The sequence below is a fragment of the Callionymus lyra genome, chromosome 15, assembly GCF_982586985.1.
Source record: "Callionymus lyra chromosome 15, fCalLyr1.hap1.1, whole genome shotgun sequence".
Taxonomy (NCBI): domain Eukaryota; kingdom Metazoa; phylum Chordata; class Actinopteri; order Syngnathiformes; family Callionymidae; genus Callionymus; species Callionymus lyra.
In genome coordinates, this window is record NC_141832.1 from 18,560,644 (window position 1) to 18,584,391 (window position 23,748).

The 23,748-nt window shown below is 37.4% G+C and overlaps 3 protein-coding genes across 4 annotated transcripts; 1 reads left to right on the plus strand and 2 right to left on the minus strand.

The window, feature by feature from the left end:
* Window positions 1–763: 763 nt before the first annotated feature.
* Window positions 764–13,657, minus strand: fmnl1a (formin-like 1a). Its single transcript, XM_087808461.1, has 25 exons — window positions 13,236–13,657; window positions 11,602–11,685; window positions 11,338–11,424; window positions 11,198–11,271; window positions 11,032–11,115; window positions 10,800–10,937; window positions 9,684–9,789; window positions 8,503–8,579; window positions 8,345–8,438; window positions 7,550–7,624; window positions 7,357–7,467; window positions 6,381–6,530; window positions 6,209–6,310; window positions 5,512–6,145; window positions 5,302–5,426; window positions 4,495–4,697; window positions 4,182–4,416; window positions 4,045–4,113; window positions 2,963–3,043; window positions 2,771–2,900; window positions 2,541–2,701; window positions 2,358–2,459; window positions 2,203–2,295; window positions 1,126–1,240; window positions 764–1,060 (listed from the first exon to the last, which is right to left on the minus strand). Exons 1-25 carry the CDS (start codon window positions 13,407–13,409, stop codon window positions 996–998), a joined length of 3,369 nt encoding a protein of 1,122 aa, XP_087664587.1. The 5' UTR covers window positions 13,410–13,657; the 3' UTR covers window positions 764–995.
* A 994-nt stretch (window positions 13,658–14,651) lies between these two features.
* Window positions 14,652–20,480, plus strand: mlx (MAX dimerization protein MLX). Of its 2 annotated transcripts, none has more exons than XM_087808462.1 (8): window positions 14,652–14,725; window positions 15,360–15,399; window positions 15,473–15,562; window positions 17,635–17,744; window positions 17,812–17,914; window positions 18,017–18,116; window positions 19,392–19,593; window positions 19,664–20,480. In XM_087808462.1, the coding sequence occupies exons 1-8, from the start codon at window positions 14,687–14,689 to the stop codon at window positions 19,718–19,720; spliced, it is 741 nt and encodes a 246-aa protein (XP_087664588.1). In that variant the 5' UTR covers window positions 14,652–14,686; the 3' UTR covers window positions 19,721–20,480. The 2 variants fall into 2 exon arrangements, with proteins under 2 accessions (XP_087664588.1, XP_087664589.1); XM_087808463.1 differs by having other exon boundaries at window positions 15,363–15,399.
* psmc3ip (PSMC3 interacting protein) lies at window positions 20,287–23,191 on the minus strand. The gene is made up of 8 exons (XM_087808465.1): window positions 23,127–23,191; window positions 22,698–22,798; window positions 22,530–22,619; window positions 22,341–22,452; window positions 22,133–22,278; window positions 22,017–22,070; window positions 20,597–20,656; window positions 20,287–20,533 (listed from the first exon to the last, which is right to left on the minus strand). Exons 1-8 carry the CDS (start codon window positions 23,143–23,145, stop codon window positions 20,477–20,479), a joined length of 639 nt encoding a protein of 212 aa, XP_087664591.1. The 5' UTR covers window positions 23,146–23,191; the 3' UTR covers window positions 20,287–20,476.
* Window positions 23,192–23,748: the final 557 nt, after the last annotated feature.

Sequence of the window (23,748 nt, forward strand, 5' to 3'; positions counted from 1 at the left end):
GACGTGTCCGAAAATGGAAAAAAATGTGGGAATACTTAAGTATGATATCAGACGCACCATGTGAGCGCAAAAAAAGTTGCCTAAATGCTTAAAATGTTGTTTTTTGAAGGCTCGAAAAAAGGTATATTTCGACCGATTTTTTTCACTCAAACTTTAAAAAATGGGCAAAAATCGACGTGTCCGAAAATGGAAAAAAATGTGGGAATACTTAAGTATGATATCAGACGCACCATGTGAGCGCAAAAAAAGTTGCCTAAATGCTTAAAATGTTGTTTTTTGAAGGCTCGAAAAAAGGTATATTTCGACCGATTTTTTTCACTCAAACTTTAAAAAATGGGCAAAAATCGACGTGTCCGAAAATGGAAAAAAATGTCGGAATACTTAAGTATGATATCAGACGCACCATGTGAGCGCAAAAAAGTGTTGCCCAAATGTGTAAAATGTTGTTTTTTGAAGGCTCGAAAAAGGTATAATTCGACCGATTTGATCACTCAAACTTTGTGGTCTTCCTACACTCGAAAATGTGAAACTTAACCTTTTAACTATAATATAAATGTATATATTTGTGCAAAAATACCAAATAAATCTGACAAAAAAAATTGAATGCCTGATTCAATTGTGTTTGTATGTTTCTTTATCATAACATATTTCTCCATATTTTACCTTTAATTTTGACTTAAAATTCCCACTGTAAAGGCAGAAAAGGGAATATTCTGATTTTTAAATACCGACTAGTTACAACAACAAAATCACTTCCAATATGTTGATTAAAAAGTTGTTTTATTTGATTTTTCCAGCCACAAAACAGAACCGAGAGGCACTTTTTTTTATCAGCAGGGAAAAAGATTATTAAACCAAATATTTCAATTCTATTTACACGTCAAAGTCACACAAAATGTTAGAAAACAGTTGAGTATCGTCAAAGTTATATACAGTATATTTTAAAGTTCCGCTCCTGGAGTTGTTTTTTTTAAGGTTAAAAGAAAGGAGGTGACTCAAGTGTCCGGTCGCTGAGGGGGTCTTCGTCCATCTGCTCGTCTGAACGGAGTGTTCCTCAGATCTGAGGAGACGACTGAAGGTAAATATACGACACTTACTTTCATTTAAGGCTTGATATCTACTCACCGGTAATGATGTCCTCCAGTGCGCCATCTTTGCCCTCGCGCACCTGCGGCTTCACCTGCCTCTTCTTCAGCTCCGCTATCAGATCCATCTGTGGCATTTTGGGCGTCATAGGACTCTGAAATGACACATGCGTTAAGATGAAAAATATTTTTAATAAAATTCATTCATGCTTATTTACCCTTTTATGAGTACAATGGCATGGTTTTACTTAGTAATAGCCTCTTGTCCAACGTTTATTGTACGGGATTTAAGCACATGTTTTACTATAAAAAACATTTTTTAAAGAGTGGTTTGGAAAGAGAAAGCAACCGAGTGGTCTTTCTACACTCGAAAATGTGAAACGACGCTCTCCAACCAACCTTTGAAGTGTAATACAAATCCCTTCTTAGACTTAATTTCCTATTGTTACACCATTTTCAGGCAATGTGCAGCCTAGGGGCCGAATGCGGGACTTGACTGTATTTCTGTGGCCCTCATGAGGTCACTGTCAAACTATAAAAATGATCACAAATAAATAGCCAAAAAAAGCTGTCTTTTTACATGTTTTGTATGCATTTTTTCGATTGTATTTGTGTACTGATTTGTTGAATGTTTTTGTAAATACATTTCTAAATGAAGTGTATTATAAATAAATGACTCCACGACAATACAACTACTTTGCTTCATTTTATGACGTCATGGCAGATCTAAATTTCATCTTTTTTATTTTGTTGTTTTTTGTTGTGGTTACAAAATCTATAAAATATAAAAATTGGTCTCTTTCTCAAGGATCTTTAAATGAATTAAACAAAATGAGTGGGAAAATGACATAATACACAATCAAATTACATCTTACATTTGTTTTATAATATCCTCTTTCTTCTGTTTTCATTAAAGTTTTTCTGCTCCTTTTAGCGTTCCCTTTTTTTTGATGGCCCCTTACAACAGCCTATAATGAGGTGCATTTTCCCTCCCCTGCTATTCACTCTACTTGCATCCTTCTCTCTGTCTCACTCCCTCTCAGTGAATTGATCTCGCCAACTGTCGCTCATTTCCACCCTCGATATGCATTTGCTGGACAGCCATCATTGCATTCACCTTCTGAGCTTTCCTGGGCGAAGGAGAGTCCTTTTCTTCGTTCATCTCGCTCTCCATCTTCTTCTGCTGCTGCTCGATGTCTTGCTCTGCTTTCTGTAAATAAACCCAGTCACTTCCTCCGCCTCGTACAAATGTTCCTCAAGATTACTCTTCACCTTATATGCCTTTATGAAGCGAACAAACAGCGGGAAGAACATGGCGGGCTGCGTCGTCTTTGGGTTCTCTCCAAAATACTCCACCACGGAGCCGTACGCCTCCTACAAGAGATTTGTAAAAAAAAAGTGACAGGTGCGAGTCCGACACGCTGTTTACACGGCGTCTCCCTCGTGGAAACAAACCTGCGCTGTCTTGCTGTCTTTAATCAGAGACTCCAGCGACTCGCTGTGGATGCTGATGAATTCCTTCAGTACCACGTTGTCGTCCTGCGCCAGCTCCTTTCTAGTCATATCCATGCCGCGCTCTAACAAGCGGATGTCTTGCAGGATTCCATCCAGGGACACTGACAGATTCAGAAGGTTTTTTTTTTTAACTACATCTCTAGACTCGGAGCAAACGTTTACTAACGTACCAACTGCTGCTTTGTCTACAAAGTGCAGCTCCGTGTGGAAGTTGGCCAGGTCGGCGTATTTCTCCTTGATGATGGTGGTGATGAAGTGGAGCAGCGTCTGCGAGCGATCCGTCGACTTGGTTTCCAGCAACTGAAGCAAAAACAGTTAATTTCTCCAAAATGCAAAGTAAAGGACGGAAATAAAAAACGTACAAGATCCAAACTCTGCAGGCGAAAACCATAAGCCGACCCTCGTTTGCTGCTGTTCATGTAGTTCCCAAAGGCCAGAACGATCTGAGGAGACACAATGTTACGCAAGCTTTCAGATAATGGTCTTTCTCTGGAACAGGTTCTAGAACTCTCTGAGAGTGTCTAACATATGTAGAAAAAACACCTGTGTGATGGAAAGCATGATCTACTGGTGGTTTTCTAAGTGGTGGCCGCCAGGGGGCGCTAGGGAGGCGTCAGAAAATTGAAGGGAAGAATGGAATTTGATAAATCATTAAATAATATAAAACATTTAAAATCATTTCCCCTGAACATGCAACACGAAAACTGCCTTGATATTTCAGTTTCCAGATTGTACCTAACCCTTGTGTTATCTCTGGGTCATGGTGACCCGGAGGCCTGAAAGACCCAGAGACAATACAAGGGTTAACCTGTGATGATGTCACATTCTGCGTCAACCTGGCTGTTTGTACCCGTTACAAATTAGCTTGTAGTTAACTAGTTAACATGAATAAGTACAGTTTTTTTGACAAGAAAAAATAATGTCATCGTCATCGAAAATTCCAAAATATGAGGCAGCATTCATCAAGTATGGCTTTAGAGCCAAACAGGAAAACAACCAAGATTGCCCCAAAATGCTTAACCAATAATACATTTTGAAAATTGAATAAAAGTAAGGGAAAACACAAAAGTTGATGTTATTTGTATATTTTAAGGATTTTCTATGTTTTGCAAGGGTGTCCCCCGGCCATGGGCTAATAGTGTTTTTGGGGGTGGGTGGCTGGCATGGTGAAGTTTAGGAACCAATACTTGGACAGGCTGATGCACAGTAATGTAGGGTCAACCAAGGCAAAAAAAAGTGACTTTCTGGGCGAAGAAGGGTCCCAAGCATCAGCCTTTAGACGATAGATTATGCCAGAGGGTGCTGGCCAAGCTTCTAGGCCAGGCCTATTGTAAAAATTGGATTCACTTGATGTGTCATTTAAGTCAGGACTGTCTGTGAGTACAGAGATCTTTACAATCTAAAGAAGACGTTTGTCAAAGATCTCCACATTTAACTACTTTACCTCCAATATTTTCTTGAGCTTGGTTGAAGACTTGATGGACTTGGACGCAGCAATGATGCAGTTCAGTTGCTGTGGATGAAACCATCAAAGTCAGGAGGTCGGATAATATTCGACGCTGCGACGGTCACAAATCTCACCGGCTGCAGCCGCTTGACCGACTCCGGGAAGTTCCCCATGAAGGTGAGGGTGTTCATCCTCTGCCTGAGACGAGGGATTTTCCCGAATCGCATGATGAACTGATCTTCGTCCGTCAGGTCCTCCAGAGGACGTCCATCCTTCTCGTAGTTATTCAGCAGCTTCATCTCAAAGTCTGTCGGGATGAAAGGCTCCAGGAGCTCCAGGAGGTCAATCGAAATTGACTTTTGGTCATATCTGCAAGAAAGTCCTGAACATTAAATACACCTGGTGTCAAGCAAGATAATTCAAAAAGAGATCAGGAACCAAACAAACCTTTCGATGGCGTTGCAGATGTTACTGGGGTCGATTCCGCCCTTTCGCAGCGTGATGGCAAGATTCTTGGCCTTGTTGCAATCGATCAACGACGTCTTGCTTGGAGCTTTCTGAGATTTCTTTGTTTTATTGTCGAGTATATTTTTGGAATTTCCCTGAGCTTTGGTCTTGAACTTTTCCTCAAACAGCTCCATGTTTAGTTCCTACACAGTCCAAAGAAAGTGACAGGTGTCAATACTCCTTTGTTTGGCTCTCCAAAATACACACCTTCAGGTTAGGCTTGTGAAATGTGCCAAAGATATATCAGTGAACTAACAGCTCTGTGCTTCAGAAAGGATTAAGACAGGTAAACTCTGTGTTCTTCTTTCTCACTTGCAAGTAAAATGTGTGGGTCATAGGGTCATCAAAAACGAAGATCCTACTCCTACAGAAAACACTACAAAGATGAGAGTATTTCAAGAGTGCAACGAGCCCTGGAACCAAATTTTGTAAAAAGGCCACTTGTAAAGATACACTTGTGCAGGAACCGGGTGTCCAATTTTAGTGACGCCAAGAGTCGTATCCTCTTTAATATTAATACAAATTTTCAGCAATTGCTCAGTGGGTATGGACGGCACTTCTTTCTCATGGTACTGTATCACCATAGATGGTCCATAAGACAAAGACACGTTTCATTACTGCACTAAGAAAGCAAGTACTTTTGCCAACAGTGCAACAATCACCCAGTATCACCACATTGTTTCACCCCTGGTAAAGTACATTGGAGACCCAGCACTACCTCATAACATCCAAGTAAAACTAACTTACCCCCAAAACTTGCTCGTCATCCAGCTCATTGAAAACGGTGCCAGTCACCTGATTGGGCTTCAACGGCTGCCAGTTTAGCAAAGGCATCCTGAACTTTGTTTTGATGGACTTTTTGTTCTTTAGGCCTAAGAAAAACACATTGTCAGATGAATGACAATACGTTTTTTATTGGAATGTCGGGTAAAGAAGGACATTTAGAAAATGTCTTACCAGTAAGAGCGCTTGCACCTCCAGTGGGTGGTGGTGGTACTGAACCAGGGGGAGGTGGTGGTCCACCACCAGGTGGAGGGGGCGGGCATGGAGGTCCAGAACCTGGTGGTGGAGGTGGAGGTGGGGGCCCGGAACCTGGTGGTGGAGGAGGAGGTGGGGGTCCAGAACCTGGTAGTGGAGGTGGAGGTGGTGGTCCAGAACCTGGTAGTGGAGGGGGAGGTGGCGGCCCATCTCCAATCTGGTGTGAAGCAGGAAGTGCGGGAGGAGGGGGCGCACCACAACCTGCAGGGAGAGGCGGAGGTGGCGGAGGGATGGCAGTCTGCTCAGGACTTCCACTGGGCGGTGGAGCAAGAGCAGAAGGAACGCTGGCACCAGAGTGAGCCTCTAAAGCAGCAGCGGGCACTTGGACTTGGACCGGCACGACCTGTATGTCCAGAGACCCAGAAGCCGTGCGACCAAGTCTTATCAGCCCCTTCTCGTGGAGCTCATGGACCTTTTGCTCCAGCTCGGACGCGGCCTGAGAGGCCACGCTGCTGAGGCGCTCCCGGTCCTTTTCCCTCTCCAAGTCCAGCTCCTTCTCCCGCTCCCGCTGCTGCAGAGCGCTGACCTTAGAGATCGACTCCATCAGACTCTCCTGCGAGCACCGGAGGCAAGTTAGAAATCGGACGGATCAAGACACATGGAGATGAATTCCTACTTTTAGAAGCTCAGTCTCTTTCGTGGCATGAATCAGCTGATTTTCCAGTTCGGTTATTTTCTCCGTCATCTGCTTCTCAAGTTCCTGCATCTCAGTGCTCAACTAAGACATGAATAAAAAACAGTTTTAAAAAAACAAACTGAATATTAACGCCGAGTGATTTTCGGCGGACCTGGATGTTGTTCTCCTGCAGGTGGTCCACATGCTCCAGCACCCCCCCTCGGTTCTCAACCTCCTCAAGAAGAGCGCCCACGTCTAGAACATTGTCCAAGTAAGCCTGGATTTGAATCTGCAACTTCTCGCTCTCCGTCTGCTTTAAACTCTGAAAAAACACACACATTTTAATTATATCAAAATCATCTTTTCACAGTTGATGAAAGAAGTATTTATTCAGTGAAATACTTTAAGATTTATTTTTATAATAGTAATGTGACGAGGTTCTGGTTCTGACCGGCGTCATATCAAGACAACTTCTGGTAGTTATTAAGTTGATATAACAAAGATAAACCAAATAAAAACAACAACCCTCAAATTGTGAAATTGAAAAAATATATTGAAGTAAGAAGTTGTGTTTTTATTGTATCATACTGAATTGTTTCTAATAAATTATATTTATTTAAATATAAATTAAAGATAATTTATATAATGTAAAAATACTAAGGGCCGCATAAATAGCGTCAACCGGCCTGTAAGTGGACCCCAGGTCACAATTTGCCCAGTTTGTATTAAGTAGATTATAATTACAAATTCTTCCATCTTGTGTTAAAATCAAAAAGACGAAAAAAAAACATTTAAATTTCAAATCTAAATATATAACTTTTTGTTTTAGGACTTGGTTTTTCTTTTCTGTGTCAAAAAATAAATAAATAAATATATATATTTATTTATTTTTTGACACAGAAAAGAAAAACCAAGTCCTAAAACAAAAAGTTATATATTTAGATTTGAAATTTATATATATATATATATATATATTTATTTATTTATTTTTATATATTTTTATATATTTTTATATATATATATATATATATATATATATATATATATAAACAAATAGGATGCTATTGTATCTAATTTTTCAAGTTATTTTCTCATTTACGTTTGAATAAAAGACAAAACAAAGACGTTTTTCCTGAACGTGTACTTACCTCCAGAAACTTGTCTAAGTCCAGGTGAGTGAATTCATATTGAAGATGGACGCGGAAGTTCATGTTCTCCACCGAATGCACCACGATGTTGATGAACTGCATGCAGGCCACCTGCACAATAATCGTGGTGTAATCTTTAGTTTTTTCTTTCCAACTTGTTTTTTTTTTTTTTTATCCTTGTCCGTTCGCTCACCATGAAGTCGATGTTGCTGTCATCGTAGATGAAATACTCCATTAACTTCTCGAAACGATTCTTCTCTTTGCTCGCCTGGAATAAAAAAAGATGCACATGGTAGAAAAAGAGTGGTTGAATCTCACAGATTTGATCAACAAACAATCACGTTTGTTATGGATTTATTGAATAAATTCAATTTATTTTTTAATTATTCACATTTACGTAACTATTTTACATTAAGACAATAATTACACAGTTAATGATGTCTAATGGATTCGACCATTAATGAAAAGTGGCTCTTATTTTATTTAATGCATTTCATTTATTTTTTTTAAATAAATACAAAACAAAAGAGATGATTATTTATTCTGATGAACAAGTACTTAAAAAAGGGACACATGTAAAGAAAAAAGAGAAATTAACAATATTAGAAAAGTATAACGTGTATTGCATTATTACAATCATAACTTATTTCATATCTTTACACTTTCCCTTTTGATAAATAACAATAACATTTAAAATTGAAATTTTTGAAGCTCATAATATTTTTATTAATTACCTTGAAATTCCCTTAAAATTAAAAAATCAATAACTGGTAATAGATACAACTATAACAATTCATAAAAGTATTACAGTAAAAAAAAAAAAGGGTATTTATAAATACTATAGGTCACGACCCGAACCCACTACATGGTGAAACACTGACACCTAGTGGTGCATATTTTATCACTGCTCCCGCGGAAAGTGCAGGTAAAGGAAGGAGTATTGATGGTGAGATGATGAGGAAGAAAAAGATAAAAGAGTGATACAAACCTCTTTGAAGTTGTCAAACGCTGAGAGAATGATGTCGTGTCCACCTCTGACCAGACACACAGCAGCCAGCAGTTCCAACACCAGAGCCTTGGTTCTGTGAAGCACCGCAAGAGGTGAGACACACACACACACACACATTCACTAACTCACACACTCACCTGGGGTTCTTGCAGTTGAGACTGAGTGTGATCTCGTTCACACAGCGAGGATGGTTCATCACCTGGTTGAATCCTGACTGAAGGAAGGAGAGTTAACTTGATAAAACATCACTTTTGCATCGGATTTCGTTTGATAAATTGCTTTTATTTACAGTTGAAAACTAGAGCCAACCCTTAAATATGCACATTGTAGAATCTTCCATCTTGTTTTTTGTATTACTTTTAATTTATCAGAATAATTACTACACTTTTTTTTTTTTGTATTTCATTGATCACACAGGAAATATTTTTATTTGTTTATTATATTTGATTGATTGACATGTTTTGAATTGTTGAGGCTATAATTAGTGATGGGCTGATCTAGTATTGTCATTATTTATCCACTAGATGGCACTCTGTGCTCTATAGTATATTTCTTTGAACAGATGTCTTTAACAGCGTGCAAGAAGCGTACAATTTTCAAACTCTGGAAACAAATTACAATTTTGCGAAACGAATATACAATTGACTAAAACAAATGAAAAAACTATGACACATATACAATAGAATTTCCTGGAACCAACAGGTCAGAGTTTGTGAATTTGTTTCAGAGTTTAAAACAATTTCTGAAACAAATTCACAGAGATAAGACATAAATGTGGTTTAGAGTTTGTAGATTTGTTTCAGGAGTTTTCAATTTGTTTCAGAACACTATACATTTGTTTCTGAAGTTGTAAATGTCTTTTTGAGGTAAATTTGTTTCAGAGTTTGTTAATTTGTGTAGGAAATTGCAAATTTGTTTCAGAAAAATGTCAATTTGTATCAATATTTGCAAATTTGTTTTAGAATTTGTAAGTGTGTTTCATAGTGGTTTTCAGACATTGTAATTTTGTTTTAGAATTTTTAAATGGGTTTCAAAATTTTTACTTTTGTTTCCGCGTTTGTAAATTTTGTTTCAGTTTGTTAATTTGTCATTTTGTTTAAGCTTTTAAATTTGTTTCAGAGTTTATTAATGCGTTTCCTGAATTAAGTAAATTATAAATAAGTTATTAAGGTTTGTAATTTTTTGGGGGGGAAAATTGTCATGATTTTTTTAAATGAGTGCGCCACCTGCTGACCACTAAAATAACGAAAACAACGAAACATCCTCACGACTATGAGAACCTGACAAAGTACATGTGAAGTCACGTGTACAAAAGTACCTGGTAGTTCATGATGGCTCGCAGACACATGATGCACACATGGATGTCGTCTCTCTGGACAGAAGGAATCCTCCTGTGCATCTTGTTTCCCAACGTCGAGCTGATTCTGTTGAGCATAGAAATGATTTAGAAAAAAAAATGTATTTTTACATAACGAAAATCATGAATCAAAGACATAGAAAAGCAAGTTTTTTTTTTAATTTATTTAAGGACAAAACAACACATTAGTTTGAACCTATTGGCATATTTTATTAAATTAATACATATAAATCAATATAACAAAACCAATAATAAAATACAAAAAATTGAATTTGATTTTTAATTACACACTGTGTCTGACACCAGTGATCGCAAGTACAACCCTCGTCTGTTTAAAGTAAAAAAGGAAAATTAAGTCAAAGATTTGCCCGTTTATAAATATTTTTGTTTTGTTTTGTTTTTTTGATTGACATATATTTCTGTGAATTTTCATTCCTTGGATTTTTAGATTAACAGAAGAATAAATTAACATTCATTTTTATGTTAGTGGAGAATCCTTAAAAGCCAACTCAAAACAATATAAGCTTAATATTGTTATTTTATAACATTATTATTCAATTTGTTTCAGAACACTATACAATGTTTCAGAATTTGTAAATGTCTTTCTGAGGTTGTCAAAATTTTTCATATTTGTAAATGTTTTTCAGAATTTAAAAATTTGTTTCACAGTTTGTACATTTCTTTCAAAATTTGTCATTTTGTTTCGGAGTTTTTCAATTTGTATCAATATTTGCAAATTTGTTTTAGAATTTTTTATTTTGTTTCAGAGTTTATAAATTTGTTTAACTTTTCGAATTTTTCTTAGTGGAAATGTTTTCATTTCCTGAAACAAAAGTGCACATTTTTATATTGAATTTAAAAGGCTTTGAATTTAAAAAATAGAATTGGTTAAACATTTATTTATGAATGATTTGAATAAAAACATCAAACTCTATGTGTAAAAAACATTAAGTTTAAAAATATTCGATTAAAAAAATGTATAATTACCTCAACTTTCCAATATAGAAATGATTTAATTCAATCATTTTAAAAAAGGAGTGTGATGACACTGATTTACACGTGATTAACATGTCTCACCTCACTGTCAGTGCCCGAGCAGCTTTGGTCACGCCATGCGAGCCGTTGGGGCTCTTGGTCAAGTCTTCCAGCGACTTCTGAGCAGGTTTCCCTCTGTGAGACAAGGAGCCTCCATTTTCTGTTGTGTCCACATCAAACCTGGACGTTCCAGAGACGTCAAAAGAAAAGTTGGATCATGAAAGTGCATTTTGTGGATGAAAATGCGAATGAAAATTTAAAAAAAAAGTCTGACCAGGCGTCGCTCTGGGCGTGAGACAAATACTCCACCAACACGTCCAGACCTTTATTCTGCTCGTTGAGGAACTCTTGGGCCCAACTGAGGACAGGAAGTCACAAAAAAAAAAGTGAAGACAATTTGGCACGACTCTCTAGAACTATAATAAAAGTCCGCCACTCACCCGATGTGGTTTGTGCGCAGTGAGATTTCCAAGTCCTTCAGAGCTTTTGTGGCTTCTTGGATTTTCCTCTTGTGCTGAATCAGCACAAAATGTTAAAATTGAAGGAATCGAAACTGAGGAGAAGTTTTTGAGGAACTCACTCGACGAGGAACCCCGACTTGATCCAGGTAGAAGCTCCTGATCTTGCTCAGGTACGTGGACGGAGGACTCTTCACCTGGAATCGCTCCTGAGAGACGACAAGAGTCACTTGAAGTGATTCACTTGTTTGTGTAAACATGACAGCGTTTCCATGACGACCGATCTTTCAGCCACCAAAACAGAAACTTTTTTTTTTTTTTTTTTTTTTCACCACACTTCACCACAATCGAGAAGAACGATCTAGCAGAGGGTGTGAAGCTCTCACCTGATCGCAGACCAGCTCCCACTTCTTGTCGTTGTCGTACTGACTCAGGATCTGCATCTTGTCCGGGGGAAGGTTCATGTGGCTCTGAGAGGTGAGAGTGTGGTGAGAGGTCAGCAGGTCACCCGTGCACATGCATCATCACACTACATCTAAAATGGACTCTTGTCAACGTGCAATATTCATGCTTCATCGTTTTGGCACAAGTTACATATTTAAACAGAAACAGACTCATATTTATTCATGAAAATACTTGAACTTTTAATATTAAAATACACTTTACAGGTGGTTCAATTTAAAGACACATAAAGAATTTAATAAATATTTTTTATACCACAATCTTCATGATGATGATAAACTAAATAGTAAATATCAAATAACAAATTATTCTAAAAAATATTCAAGTTTTTTACTCATTTAACATTTAAATTAATCAATCTTTTAAGAGTATTTTTCTAATAAGTCACATTACACCGTTTCATTTGTGAAACTTAAATAGAGAGATAGAGAAGAATACTTTTTATAAATTCTTATCTCATTCTTATTTATGCTCTTAGATCCCGATTTTTATATCCAACTATCAAATTTGTATTTTTCAATATACGTGTATTTTTGTTATAGAAAATTACTACGTTTTAATAAAATATTTGTGTTTATAATTACATTTAAATCTTGATTATTTTACTTAATTCACTTACAAATTAAGGAAGTTAATACTTATAAAACAGACTAAATATTATTTACTTGTTTATACAAGTAACACATCACTAATCCTAAATAGTGTATATATATATATACACAGTATATATTTTGCAATATATGTTATTTTTGTTGTAGTTTATGACGACGTTTTAATTAAATGTGAATGTTTAGAATAATAATATTTAAATCTTGATTAATTGACTTATTCATTTACAAATTGATTTTACTTTATTTACTAGTATATACAAGCAACACATCACTAACCTTAAATATATATATATATATATATCAGTCATAAATGTTCTTAATTAGATTCATTCATCATGGCTTCAAAGTGGAATTTACTTCATGTTCATGTTGTTGGGTTTAAACAACAGTCCAAATGGATCCATTAGATGTACTGTCCATTGTTTGCCTTTAAGGAAGTGATGTCATACTTCTGGAAAAGTCGTGTAATGATGCAACAGTGTGTTTAACCAAAAATCAGACATTAAAAAGTACTTTTTACTAAAAAAAAAAAAAGATTCTAAGAGAGCCATCACTCAGTGGGTTTGTCTATTCAAATACCTGCACTTCTAAAGTCTTTTTTTGTAACATTTCAGTTAGGATTAGAGCAACTTTAAGTTTTTAGTTTCAGGCGTGAGACTCGTCACATAAGCCTGTTCGATGGTGAAACAGTCGCTTTTCCGGCCTCGCCGTCTCTCGCGTGCATGTGTTGCTCAACTTCCCCCTCGAAGCGGCGAACGCTCCACTGAACCACAACTTAAATACGCTGAATATTATAGATAGATATCCTCAATTATTTGGAATTATTTGAACACTTGTATTACACAGATTGTATCATCAGCATTTTACCAATTTTTTTTCTTCAAGTTTCTTCTAAAATCCTTGAGGGTTTTTTTCTTAAAGATTTTGAGGCTCCAGCAGATACTCACCAGCACTTCACTGAACCGCTCCTCCAGCTCCTGTTCCTCAGGCATGGGCAGTTTCGGGGTCGCCGGCTGCTGCTGCTTCTTCTCGCTCGTCGTTCCTCCGGACGTTCCTCCGGCGGATCCCCGGCCCTCTTGGCCCTCGGCCGGCTCCTGCTCGGAGCCCCCGACGTTCCCCATCACTAGTCTCCACACGTAATCCAGGAGGAAAGCTGTACACAAACGCCTTCCGGTGAGAATCCGGTGAGAAATCAGAGCATTTCCACCCGGCGACAGGTGTGTCGTCCAAAAAAAAACTACCAACAGGCCAGAAACTAAACGGTCTTATAGGTTATAAACTGATGACTCTCATCTTCTCCGACGCCCCAAAAGAACATCTACCTTTTACGCATGACGGTTATAGTGAGAGAAGAGTCGGAGTGTTGGGGCGAGCGGAAAGAGAGGGGAGTGTGACAGATAGAAACCACAGACCAGCAAAAGCAGAAGAGCGACTTCCTGCACATGATGGCAACAGGGTGGAGCGCGCAAGGTGAAAAACGAAGCCGTTGGAAGACAATAGTGTGTCGTTGATTCACTCCATGTAACAAGTGTTACATTTTAATTTTTAAATAAAAAGTCACATGACCAAGACTGAGAGGCCCTAGAGTTCTTACAAGGCATGTGCAGGAGTGAAACCATCCACAAGGTTCAGGGAAAAGTGATCTTTTTTTTTAAACTACTTGAACACTTCGATCTGCACTACATCGCTGCTCCCCTGACGCCACATTATTAACCACGAGAGGTCAAAGGTCGAGTGATTCAGTTGCACAACAGAGCCCCCTATTGCTCAACCCGTAGCGCTACACGAAGAAAAATGCTGCGTTCGCGAGCTGTAGGGAAAATGGGTTCAAAACCGTAAAAAAAGACAAAACATTAACTTATTTGTAAAAAACAATAAATTATCTATACTTTCTTTATCAGTAAAGCTGCATTTTAACATCTAGAAACTTGCCTTGTGTGTGCAATGTTGCTGTGTGTGAATATTTTGGTGAAATACATTGATTTAAAAAAAAAAAGATACATCCCGATTATATGTGACAATAAAATGTCAGTTATTTGCGAGAAAAAATGTAAAAACTGTAAAACAAAAACACTATCATATAATTAATTTTAATTAACCTGTCTTGGCGATGTATTTGATATTTTGTATTAAACCAATCCAACCTACTGCATTTATTTGGATATATCTTTGAACAAATTTTTTTTTTTAATAAATTCCACAAAAACTGACACCAGCTAATTTATTTTCGTCAGTCACGATTTCCAGTAGTTATTCAGGCAATATATAATGGTATGAATAGCACACACAAAAAAAGAAGCAATAAATAAACGAAAACGAACAATAAACAGACTTGACTTCAAATTATCCGGACGACACTTGAACTCACCATGGACAGTGGTTATTTTCGCATTCCAAAATGACTGACCCGACCAGGTCTCCCGACGACCACTGGAAAGTATGGATTTTTTATCAAACTCTTTCACTTTTTTTCCCTTCCACTTAAAACCTATTCTATCGTGTTTTTGTACGTGTGGCGCTGACGTCACCGGCTCGTCTTTATGACTCAAAGTTCAGTAACCAGAAGCGCTTTGTTAGCTCGGCTGCTAATTAGCTTTTGTACGAGTGATAACGTTTGTTAGTTTGATGCAACTTTTTAAAAACATTGAATCCTCGTCAGAAAGTGTGACTTTTACACGAGGAAAACCGTGTGTGACGATCAGTTTTTGTTGACGTGTTGTTGGCATTGATATTGTCAATCTAATGTTTTGATAATATGTCATAGATTAGTTTCCTTATGTTTCGTCATAAATAAATAAAAAAAAGTCCCAATATTTCTGCTGCGATTACCAGTAACCTTTGTGTGCTGGTGACCCAGAGCAATAATGTAGTTATTACTTTCTCACTGGTGGTCTTTATTCTTTCTTAAATCGTTTTCAATCAGGACACAACTCAGTGGGCGATCAGTCTCTGGGTCATGTGACCAGTGGATGTATTGTCCAGATGTAGGACAACATCATTACAAGCAAGTCTTGCTGAGTCTCTTATTCTTTCTTTCCCCCTCATTTCTGTCTTGACTGGCGATGGCTCAGCAGACCGACGGGGCTTTCAGCGACAGTGGCTTCGACCCCAGTGAGTATTTGTTTTATATTCCTGTCATGTCCTGTTAGTGTGTGTTTTGAGTTCTGACTTCGGATCTTCCAAGGTTTCTTCGCGGAATCTGGCAAGAAGGGCTCGGTGGTATCCAGGGCGAACAGCATCGGCTCCACCAGTGCGTCATCCGTCCCCAACACAGGTAATGTATCTGAAAATGAACGTTGTTTTATTCTAAAATCATTTCCTGCTATGAAGTTTAACCATGATTAGATTGTTACTTTAACGCTCAAACATTTCAGTGTTATCTTGACCTTTTAAAGTATATACTTTATTGAATATTGTTTTGATTGTTTAAGCGCTTTGTGACCCTGGTCTGGAAAAGCGCTATATAAATACAAATTACTTACATTTCAGAATGTATTTCAAATACATTTTCACTCGATGCCCATAAGGGGTTGTACAATATGGGCAACTTATGATTCAATACTGTGGGAATATTTCACCCACTATACTGTATAATAATAATAAATGATAATTATAATATCACAGATATCTGAGATATTCAATATATTGCAAGAAATTTCATTAAAGATATATCACGTTTGTGTTTTAGTCTAAGGGTTATTTACTTTTTCTTTTATTATCGTTGTTTTTTCAGATTCTATTTATCTTGTTATCTATACTTTTCTAAAGCAAATCTGCATTTGACTGAACATCTAGAACCTTGACCTGTGTGTGTAATGTTTCTGTGTTTGATTATTATTGTGAAAATCAATTAAAAAAAAAGTGTATCACCATACATATATAACTGAAAAAGAAAGGAAGGACAGACCTAAAAGGACATTTTGAGAGACAGCCAGAACAACAGTGTACAGACGAATAAACACTGCAGCTGGACACATAAAAGTGCATTTACATTAATAAAATGTCTTAAAAGTATCAGGACATTTATACTGAAAAAACCAGTAGCAACTTGTTTTAGGTAAACTTGGACCCGTTTCAGTTTAAAAAAAGCTTAATAAGATAAGATTAGAATTACAAAAAATATTGTTGCACATTACCCATTACTTGTCCACAACATTAAAGTGCTTTATTTCCACATATCAAGGCGTAAAGCTGGACACATTCAAGTGCCCGACATTACTAAAATAGTTAATGTAAACTGGGAAATTATTTTCTGAACAGTGGGTTGTAAGTTAGTAAGTAATTAATATTTGTAGAGCGCTTTTCCAGACCAGGGTCCCAAAGCGCTTAAACAGTCAAAACAATACCCATTGTCTTAGTGTTATGTAGAACCTGTTTCTTAACAAAATAATACCCATAATGTGTTTTTGTGTAAAAATAAATAAATATTAAAAAAGTAGTGTATTTATTATTAATGGCAAAAAAAGAGTATAACAATATATTGCAATTTAAACTTTTTTTTCCCCTCCACCTCTAATGTCCATTATGGGACAAGAAACAGATATTTGAATTTAGTTAGTGTTTGTGAGTTTTTCAGAAATCTTCTTATCGTTGCTGCTCACACAACTAGATCTGTGCACACTTGGATTCCATGATTTTTTTGTCTTTCTATTTACTTGGAATTAAATGAAATGTGTTGCTGAGACCGAGTGTAGACATTGATGTAAGAACTCACCTGAAGAACAAGTTGAAGAACAATATTAAGAAGAACAAGTTGAAGAACAATATTAAGAAGAACAAACCTGAAGAACAATAATAAGAAGAAATCACCTGAAGATCAATATTAGGAATAACTCACCTGAAGAACAAGAACTTACCTGAAGAAGAAGATTGTTTTGACCAATTGTTTTCCATTAATTACATTGGTTTCAACGGAATTCAAAGCTATACCTATATAAAAAAAAAAAAAAACACTTATTAAACACAATAAATAAAGATGCCTCTTAAAGCAGGTGAAAATAAAATAAACAATACTAGTGATTATAATTAGTAGACGACTTTCTTCAGTAGTTTCACTTCCTGTCTGTATTTAGAGCTGTCAATGATACGTACCACCACTGCTGTGTGGTTTACAAACCTTCCCAATATGATGCCTTTTTTAGCGAAACACTAATGTCAGCAAGGTGAACAGGAGGGGGTTCAGCACACAGCCCTGAAGGGAGCCAGTGCTGAGGAGCTAGCGAAGAAATGATTAATTTAATTTGGTGACTTGTTTTTATAATTAAGAATCTCATTGTTTCACTTCCTTCCCTTTGTTTTACTATAGTAAGCAAAGTAGCCCATTAACTTTTAAAAATCCTACCCTAGATGACGAAGACAGCGACTGCAGACACGATACGTCGTTTAAGGACTCGTATAAGGACAGACGGAGACAAGCGCACACGCAGGCCGAGCAGAAGAGAAGAGATGCTATCAAGGTGAGGCGGCTTGTCTTCGTGGTTTCCACCACGTTATTAAAAAAACCCAATTCTCCGATGTCTGCAGAAAGGTTACGATGACCTGATGACCATCGTGCCCACGTGTCATCAGCAGTCTGAGTTCGCCGTGGGAGCGCAGAAGATCAGCAAGGCCACGGTCCTGCAGAAAGGTAAGATGTCATGCTTCTGGGGGTTTTTTTTGTTGCTGTTGTGGCTGCGCTTCCTCTTCATGGCTGACAATGTTTTTCTTAATCTCGTCTGCTTCTTTTCAGCCATCGACTATATTCATTTTCTTCACAAAGAAAAGAAGAAACAAGAAGAGGAAGTTTCTGTTCTGAGAAAAGAGGTCACGGCGCTGAAGATCATGAAAACGTGAGAAAACATTAGTGTTTGTTTTGGGTCTGGTTTAATATTTTATACACTTTTCTTATCTGGATAAACAAGTATTATAAATTCCCCAAAAACACCTTAGTAAATTAAACACAAATACCCTCGCGTACGACCGCATGGTGGCGCTGTTTGGCGATATGTAATATCGGTAGATTTGATCTACTTTAACAGTACCTTTTGATACATTAAACATGTTTAAAATGTAGAAGGCGTTTAAAAAATATCATTATTATGAAAATATGTTTTGTAATTGATAATAAATGTTGCAATAAATCTAACAAAACAAGTGTGCGTAGATAGATCAGTGGGTAAAGTGCCTGTAGATAGATCAGTGGGTAGAGTACCTGTAGATAGATCAGTGGGTAGAGTACCTGTAGATAGATCAGTGGGTAGAGTAACTGTAGATAGATCAGTGGGTAGAGTACCTGGTACTGACCGAAGTTTCATGGCTTCGAATCTTGTGAGAGTCAATGAGCTGGAACTGATGGCTAGAGATTGAAGATAGAACTACTTTTTGAAAGAATTGCAATAAGGAGAAGATCTCGGCTCAATAACAAGATGGAGAATAATTTACCTGAAGAACAAGATGAATAACAACTCACCTAACAGACAAGATGAAGGAGATGAAGAAGAACTCACCTGGAGAACGAGATGGAGATGAACAAGGTGAGAAATCACCTGAAGAACAGGATAAAAAAAGAGCCTGAAGAACATGATGAAGAAAAACAAGACAAAAAACTCACCTGAAGAAAAAGATGAAGAACTTGATAAACAAGGAGACGAACAAAAAGAACCTGAAGAACAAGTTGGAGAACAAGATGGAGAACTCACCTGAAGAACAAGATGAAGAATTCACCTGAGGAACAAGGTGAAGAACTCACCTGAAGAACGAGATTGAGAAGAACCCACCTGAAGAACAAGATGGAGAACTTGAAGAACATGATGAATAAGAAAATGAAGAACAATACAAATAATAACTCACTTGAAGAACAAGTTGAAGGAGACTAACAAGATGAAGAAAAACTCACCTGAAGAACAGCATTAAGAAGAAAAAAAAAGAAGAACTTGCCAGAAGAACAAGAGTGTTTCGCTGCCCTTCATTAATTACGTTGGTTTCAAGGTCAAAACTAAAGTCAATTGAAAGCTACAGCTTTATTCAATTTTTTATTTTTCTAAGATGTGTTTTGGAAGTTGGTCCCATGAAGGGTTTATCATGCTGTTGGTAGATGTTGGTGTGAATAGGTCTGTGATCCACAGGAACTACGAGCACATCGTGAAGGCCCACCAGAACCACCCGCAGCAGGGGGAGGACCAGGTGTCGGACCAGGTCAAGTTCAACATCTTTCAGAGCATCATGGACTCGCTGTTCCAGTCGTTCACCACCTCGGTGTCGGTCAACAGCTTCCAGGAGCTGTCGGCGTGCGTCTTCAGCTGGATCGAGGAGCACTTCAAGCCTCAGGTTCGCTCACGACCTTTTATCCTTTTTTTTGCCTCTGACGACATCTAAAACCCACCTCTTCTCTCCTCAGACGCTGAGAGAGTTCGTGGTGGGAGTCCTTCACCAGATCAACGGGCGCCTCTATTGACGGCCGTGAATGCCGGAGCTCTGGAATGTCGGTCTCTTCTCAGGTTGACAGAAAAAAAAGACTCAATACTCACTCCTGCGATTTTTTTTGCAATACCTCAAAACACCGTCGCTGCTTTAACCGTCAGACCTTCAACTCTGACCTGCGTCTTAGCTTCAATCAAATGCACTGGTACAACCGTCGTTTACTGTGATCATGTGACGTCTGCTGATTTCATACCTACTCTACAGAAGTTTACACCCCCAAAACAAGCTTCAACCCAAAGGTTGACCATCAGGGCTCGTTTCAATCACATGATCACCGACTTCTAGCTGGTTTTAATGTGGACAATAAGGGAGCCACACTAAGTATTTGTAGAAAATATTTCCTTTTTTTTGTGTGTGTATTTAATTGACTTTAGTCAGGATGACCAGGACTACAACCAAACTTGTGTTTATGTGTGTTTAATGTATGTGTAATTTAAACAAAAAAAAAGATCAGGTCTAAATATGAAACGAGGAAATAAGTTTGTTTAAACGCCACAACTGGACGTTTTGTGGACAAGAAAAAAAACAACAATCAGGTGATTGATTGAAGAAGACGTTCCCTCCTTGTGTTCAACCTCAGGGGTGTTTTATTACATGAAAAAAAAGGGAAAAATAAACAACCACAACTATCAACAAACTTGTGTAAATACAAATATATTTTCATTTTTAAGTCATGTGATTCGTTCTGAATATTCTATAAATAATAATAATAAAAAATGTTATCACTCTTTCAACTGTTTGGCATCACAACTTTGTTGTCTTCGTCTGTTTCTATTCCCACTTCATCCTGAGGAAGATATACTGGGTTTAGATGGAGATGTGGGGAAGAAAATAAATAAAACTGACTCACCAGAAGTTCTTTTTTGCTTTTGGGATATCCCTCCAGGATGGCGTCGATCATGTCCGACGCCTGGAGAAACGAAAGAAAGCGAGTTCATGAGTCAACATCAGTTGAAGTCCAACAGCAGATACAATCTACTATTATACAGATGTAATTATTTCAAAACACTTAAGTTAATCTAGCTTTTTTTTTTTCTTTGATTTCACTCGACCATGACTTGTCTACCTAGAGACTTATTTGCTTGGAGAGGTGTAGAAGTAAATGTGATCTGGGCTTGTGTTACTATTGAAATCATCTACATTTATGGATCGATTAATAACCTTGAAGCAAATTTACTCCATCAAATCAAATTATAGAGGGTAACTCAGACTATGTGTATTGCTGTGGAAAAACAATCAAAGTTGCTTGGCTACTCACTTTTTTTTTAATCCCTTTTAAGTTTTGGGACAAATTTCTGTTCAGTCTTTAAGCACATTTCTGGCCCGTTTGACCGATCAAATCCAGACCCCCAGGTTTCACTAAGTAGCTGGATGGTTTAACCGATAAAACAAATGTTCTTATCTCATATGGGGGTTTGTAGAGAAATCAGTGTTTAAAGATCAGCTAATGAGAAAACCCAACTCTCCTGACTCAATCACATGGTTCAAATGTTGAAATCTTCCTCTCTAAGATGCAGTTAGTCATCATGACCATGTTTTGAAGTCATTACTTTATAAAATTCTCCCTCGTCTTAAATCTTGGCGCACAAGAGGTTACGAGAGCGGAGTCCGTTATGACATAATAATGGCTTCAATTCTCCTCCAGCCAGCTATAACCACACCCGCTTTGTTTATACAACGAGTCCCTTGGAGGTGGAGACTTCCGGGATTTGTTGCAAACCTTGATGTTTGACCAATCACAGCAGAGTGGGTGTGGTGATAGTAAGCAAGATTTTATCTCCAGAAAACTGTTTTCAGTGGGCGGAGCTTAAGCAAATTTTCTAATGTAAATATTTAAATTAAGAGTTTTGCAAAAACAGACACATACTGATGATACAATACAGGTCCAACATCTATTTAAGATACACTTAAATCAACACATTAGTTGACCTTTAAGATAAGATAAGTAACAGATTAACAATTTAAACAATTATCAAGAGACTTCCAATAACAATAAAACTGATCCCGCAGGAAAGGAATTTTAAGTGACTTTTTGCCAAAGGACAACAAACATTTTTAAGAATAGTTTGAACCTCAAAAATGGGTTCATAAAAATACATTTGTTCTGGACTTAGACGCCAATTATGATTGATTTCAACACCACGGCTATGCTGAAAAATTGTTTTGATGCTATAATTGATCAATTTTTGAATCAAAATTCTGAATGATGAACCCTAAAATTCTGATATACACTTGGGATAAAAGGAAATGAGAAATCAAAGGCACATCACCAGTCTCTTCCTCTTCCTCCACTCCTTTACGTAAACATCTCGCTCTTTGCACACCTGTCAGCACAAATTCATCCGTTTATAGAAGCAAAGATCTTGAGGAAGCCAACTTCTCTCACCTTCTCCTTCTCTTCTGGTGTGACATGGTTAGCGGCTGATTTTATCTTCTCCAGGCGCGCTTTATATCCTGCGCACTCTTGCTTCAGCTCCTTTATCTCAGCCAGCATTTCATCCGTGGTCAGCGAGCTGTTGAGCTCCTTCAGATCTGCAACGATCGCTCGAGGTCAGAGGCACATAAAAGTGAGAAATGAAGTCCTAAGGTGTCACCTGTGGACAGCTGTTTGCAGCTGCTGCTCAGAGACTGAAGCTCCGAGGTCAGCTCTGAGATGTTGACGTCCATCTTCTTCAAGTCTGCATCGCTGACGTCTTTGAACTGAGCCTGTGTTGTTGTCGCACCACGAATAAAGATTTTTTTAAAGACGTTTGTTTTGATAAAAAGTCAAAGTGAGTTCTCACCTGGTCAGCAAAGTAGATCTTCTGCTTGTTGTACGTCTTCTCCTTGATCTTTCCTTCCAGAGCCAGGAGCTCCAGGGCCTTCACCACTGCCTGATGTGTCACAAACAAAACACATGAGCAAGAAAAAAACAAACAAACACAACTACAGACTTATGATCCAAGACTCACAGTTTTGCCCAAACCATGTTGTTTCTGGAGGTTACAGAAGATGATCTGGGCGTTGTAAGGACGGTTCTTCTCGTTTAAATAGTCCAGGATGACGGCCGCACCTGTAATTGATAGAGTTTAAATAAAGTTGTGAGAAATAATGGAGGTTTTAATATAGCGCCCTCTAGAGCCACATACACTGCTTTTTTTTTATTTATTGCCGTTCATTTTTAAATTGTGGCAACACTTTTATTCATTAGAATAATACATTGTAAATAAAATGTGGTTAGATGTTGACAGTTTTGCCAAGATTTATACACTTTAATGTTGCCTAAAGTGTGCACATGAAGCAGCGGGTTAGCTTTAGCATACATACTACAGTGGGATTTAAGAATGCATTTCATTCCATAAAAACATTCCGTTACACTCAAAACAATGGTCAGAACTTACCGTTATCTTTTTTACTCATTTTTGGATCCGCTCAGATCTCCAACTTTTCTCTAGTCCGTTCTGACTTTGGCGCATAATACGCGTCATAGCAAGGATCGTCTATGTAAGTGAAGATGCTAACGTGGAGTGAATTTAAAATCGACATATTCGTAAACTGAATAAAACCATGCGAAACTATGTTTAATGACTCTAAAGTAGATTCATCCTTCACTAGAAGTCACGTTTATGAAAATAAAAACATATATAAACTTTTGCTCAAAACAATATTAGTGTTATATGTATTAGAAAAAAAACAGGTTAGAGTCAAACATCTTCACCAAAGACCTAGTTGTAAACTCTTTTCCGGCGCTTAAAGAAACACAAACGAGTTAAAATATTCTGTTTTTAATACTCGTTTAGTTTTTTTTTTTTTTTAAATAGGTACAGCTTTTAATTTCGAATATTAAAATACTTTTAGAAAATTCAGCGTGGTGTAACGTTTAGATGCTAAACAATATTAATTAAGTTTTTCAAATAGACAGCTGTTTATAGCTCAAACATATAATGTATTTATCTTCATTCATGTGCAGGATAAAATGGTGAAAAGGTTCATGGTTTTTAAGGAGGTAAAAAGGAATACAAA

Coding starts and splice junctions, on each gene's coding strand:
- mlx (XM_087808462.1), top strand. CDS start 14,687: ATGACTGACCCGACCAGGTCTCCCGACGACCACTGGAAA. Junction 14,726..15,359: donor CTCCCGACGACCACTGGAAA/GTATGGATTTTT, acceptor GCGATGGCTCAG/CAGACCGACGGGGCTTTCAG. Junction 15,563..17,634: donor GTCATCCGTCCCCAACACAG/GTAATGTATCTG, acceptor ATCCTACCCTAG/ATGACGAAGACAGCGACTGC.
- fmnl1a (XM_087808461.1), bottom strand. CDS start 13,409: ATGGGGAACGTCGGGGGCTCCGAGCAGGAGCCGGCCGAGGGCCAAGAG. Junction 8,439..8,502: donor CTCAACTGCAAGAACCCCAG/GTGAGTGTGTGA, acceptor GGTGCTTCACAG/AACCAAGGCTCTGGTGTTGG. Junction 2,460..2,540: donor AAGACAGCAAGACAGCGCAG/GTTTGTTTCCAC, acceptor AATCTCTTGTAG/GAGGCGTACGGCTCCGTGGT.
- psmc3ip (XM_087808465.1), bottom strand. Junction 22,279..22,340: donor CTGCAAACAGCTGTCCACAG/GTGACACCTTAG, acceptor CGATCGTTGCAG/ATCTGAAGGAGCTCAACAGC. Junction 20,657..22,016: donor GGAGGAAGAGGAAGAGACTG/GTGATGTGCCTT, acceptor TCGTTTCTCCAG/GCGTCGGACATGATCGACGC.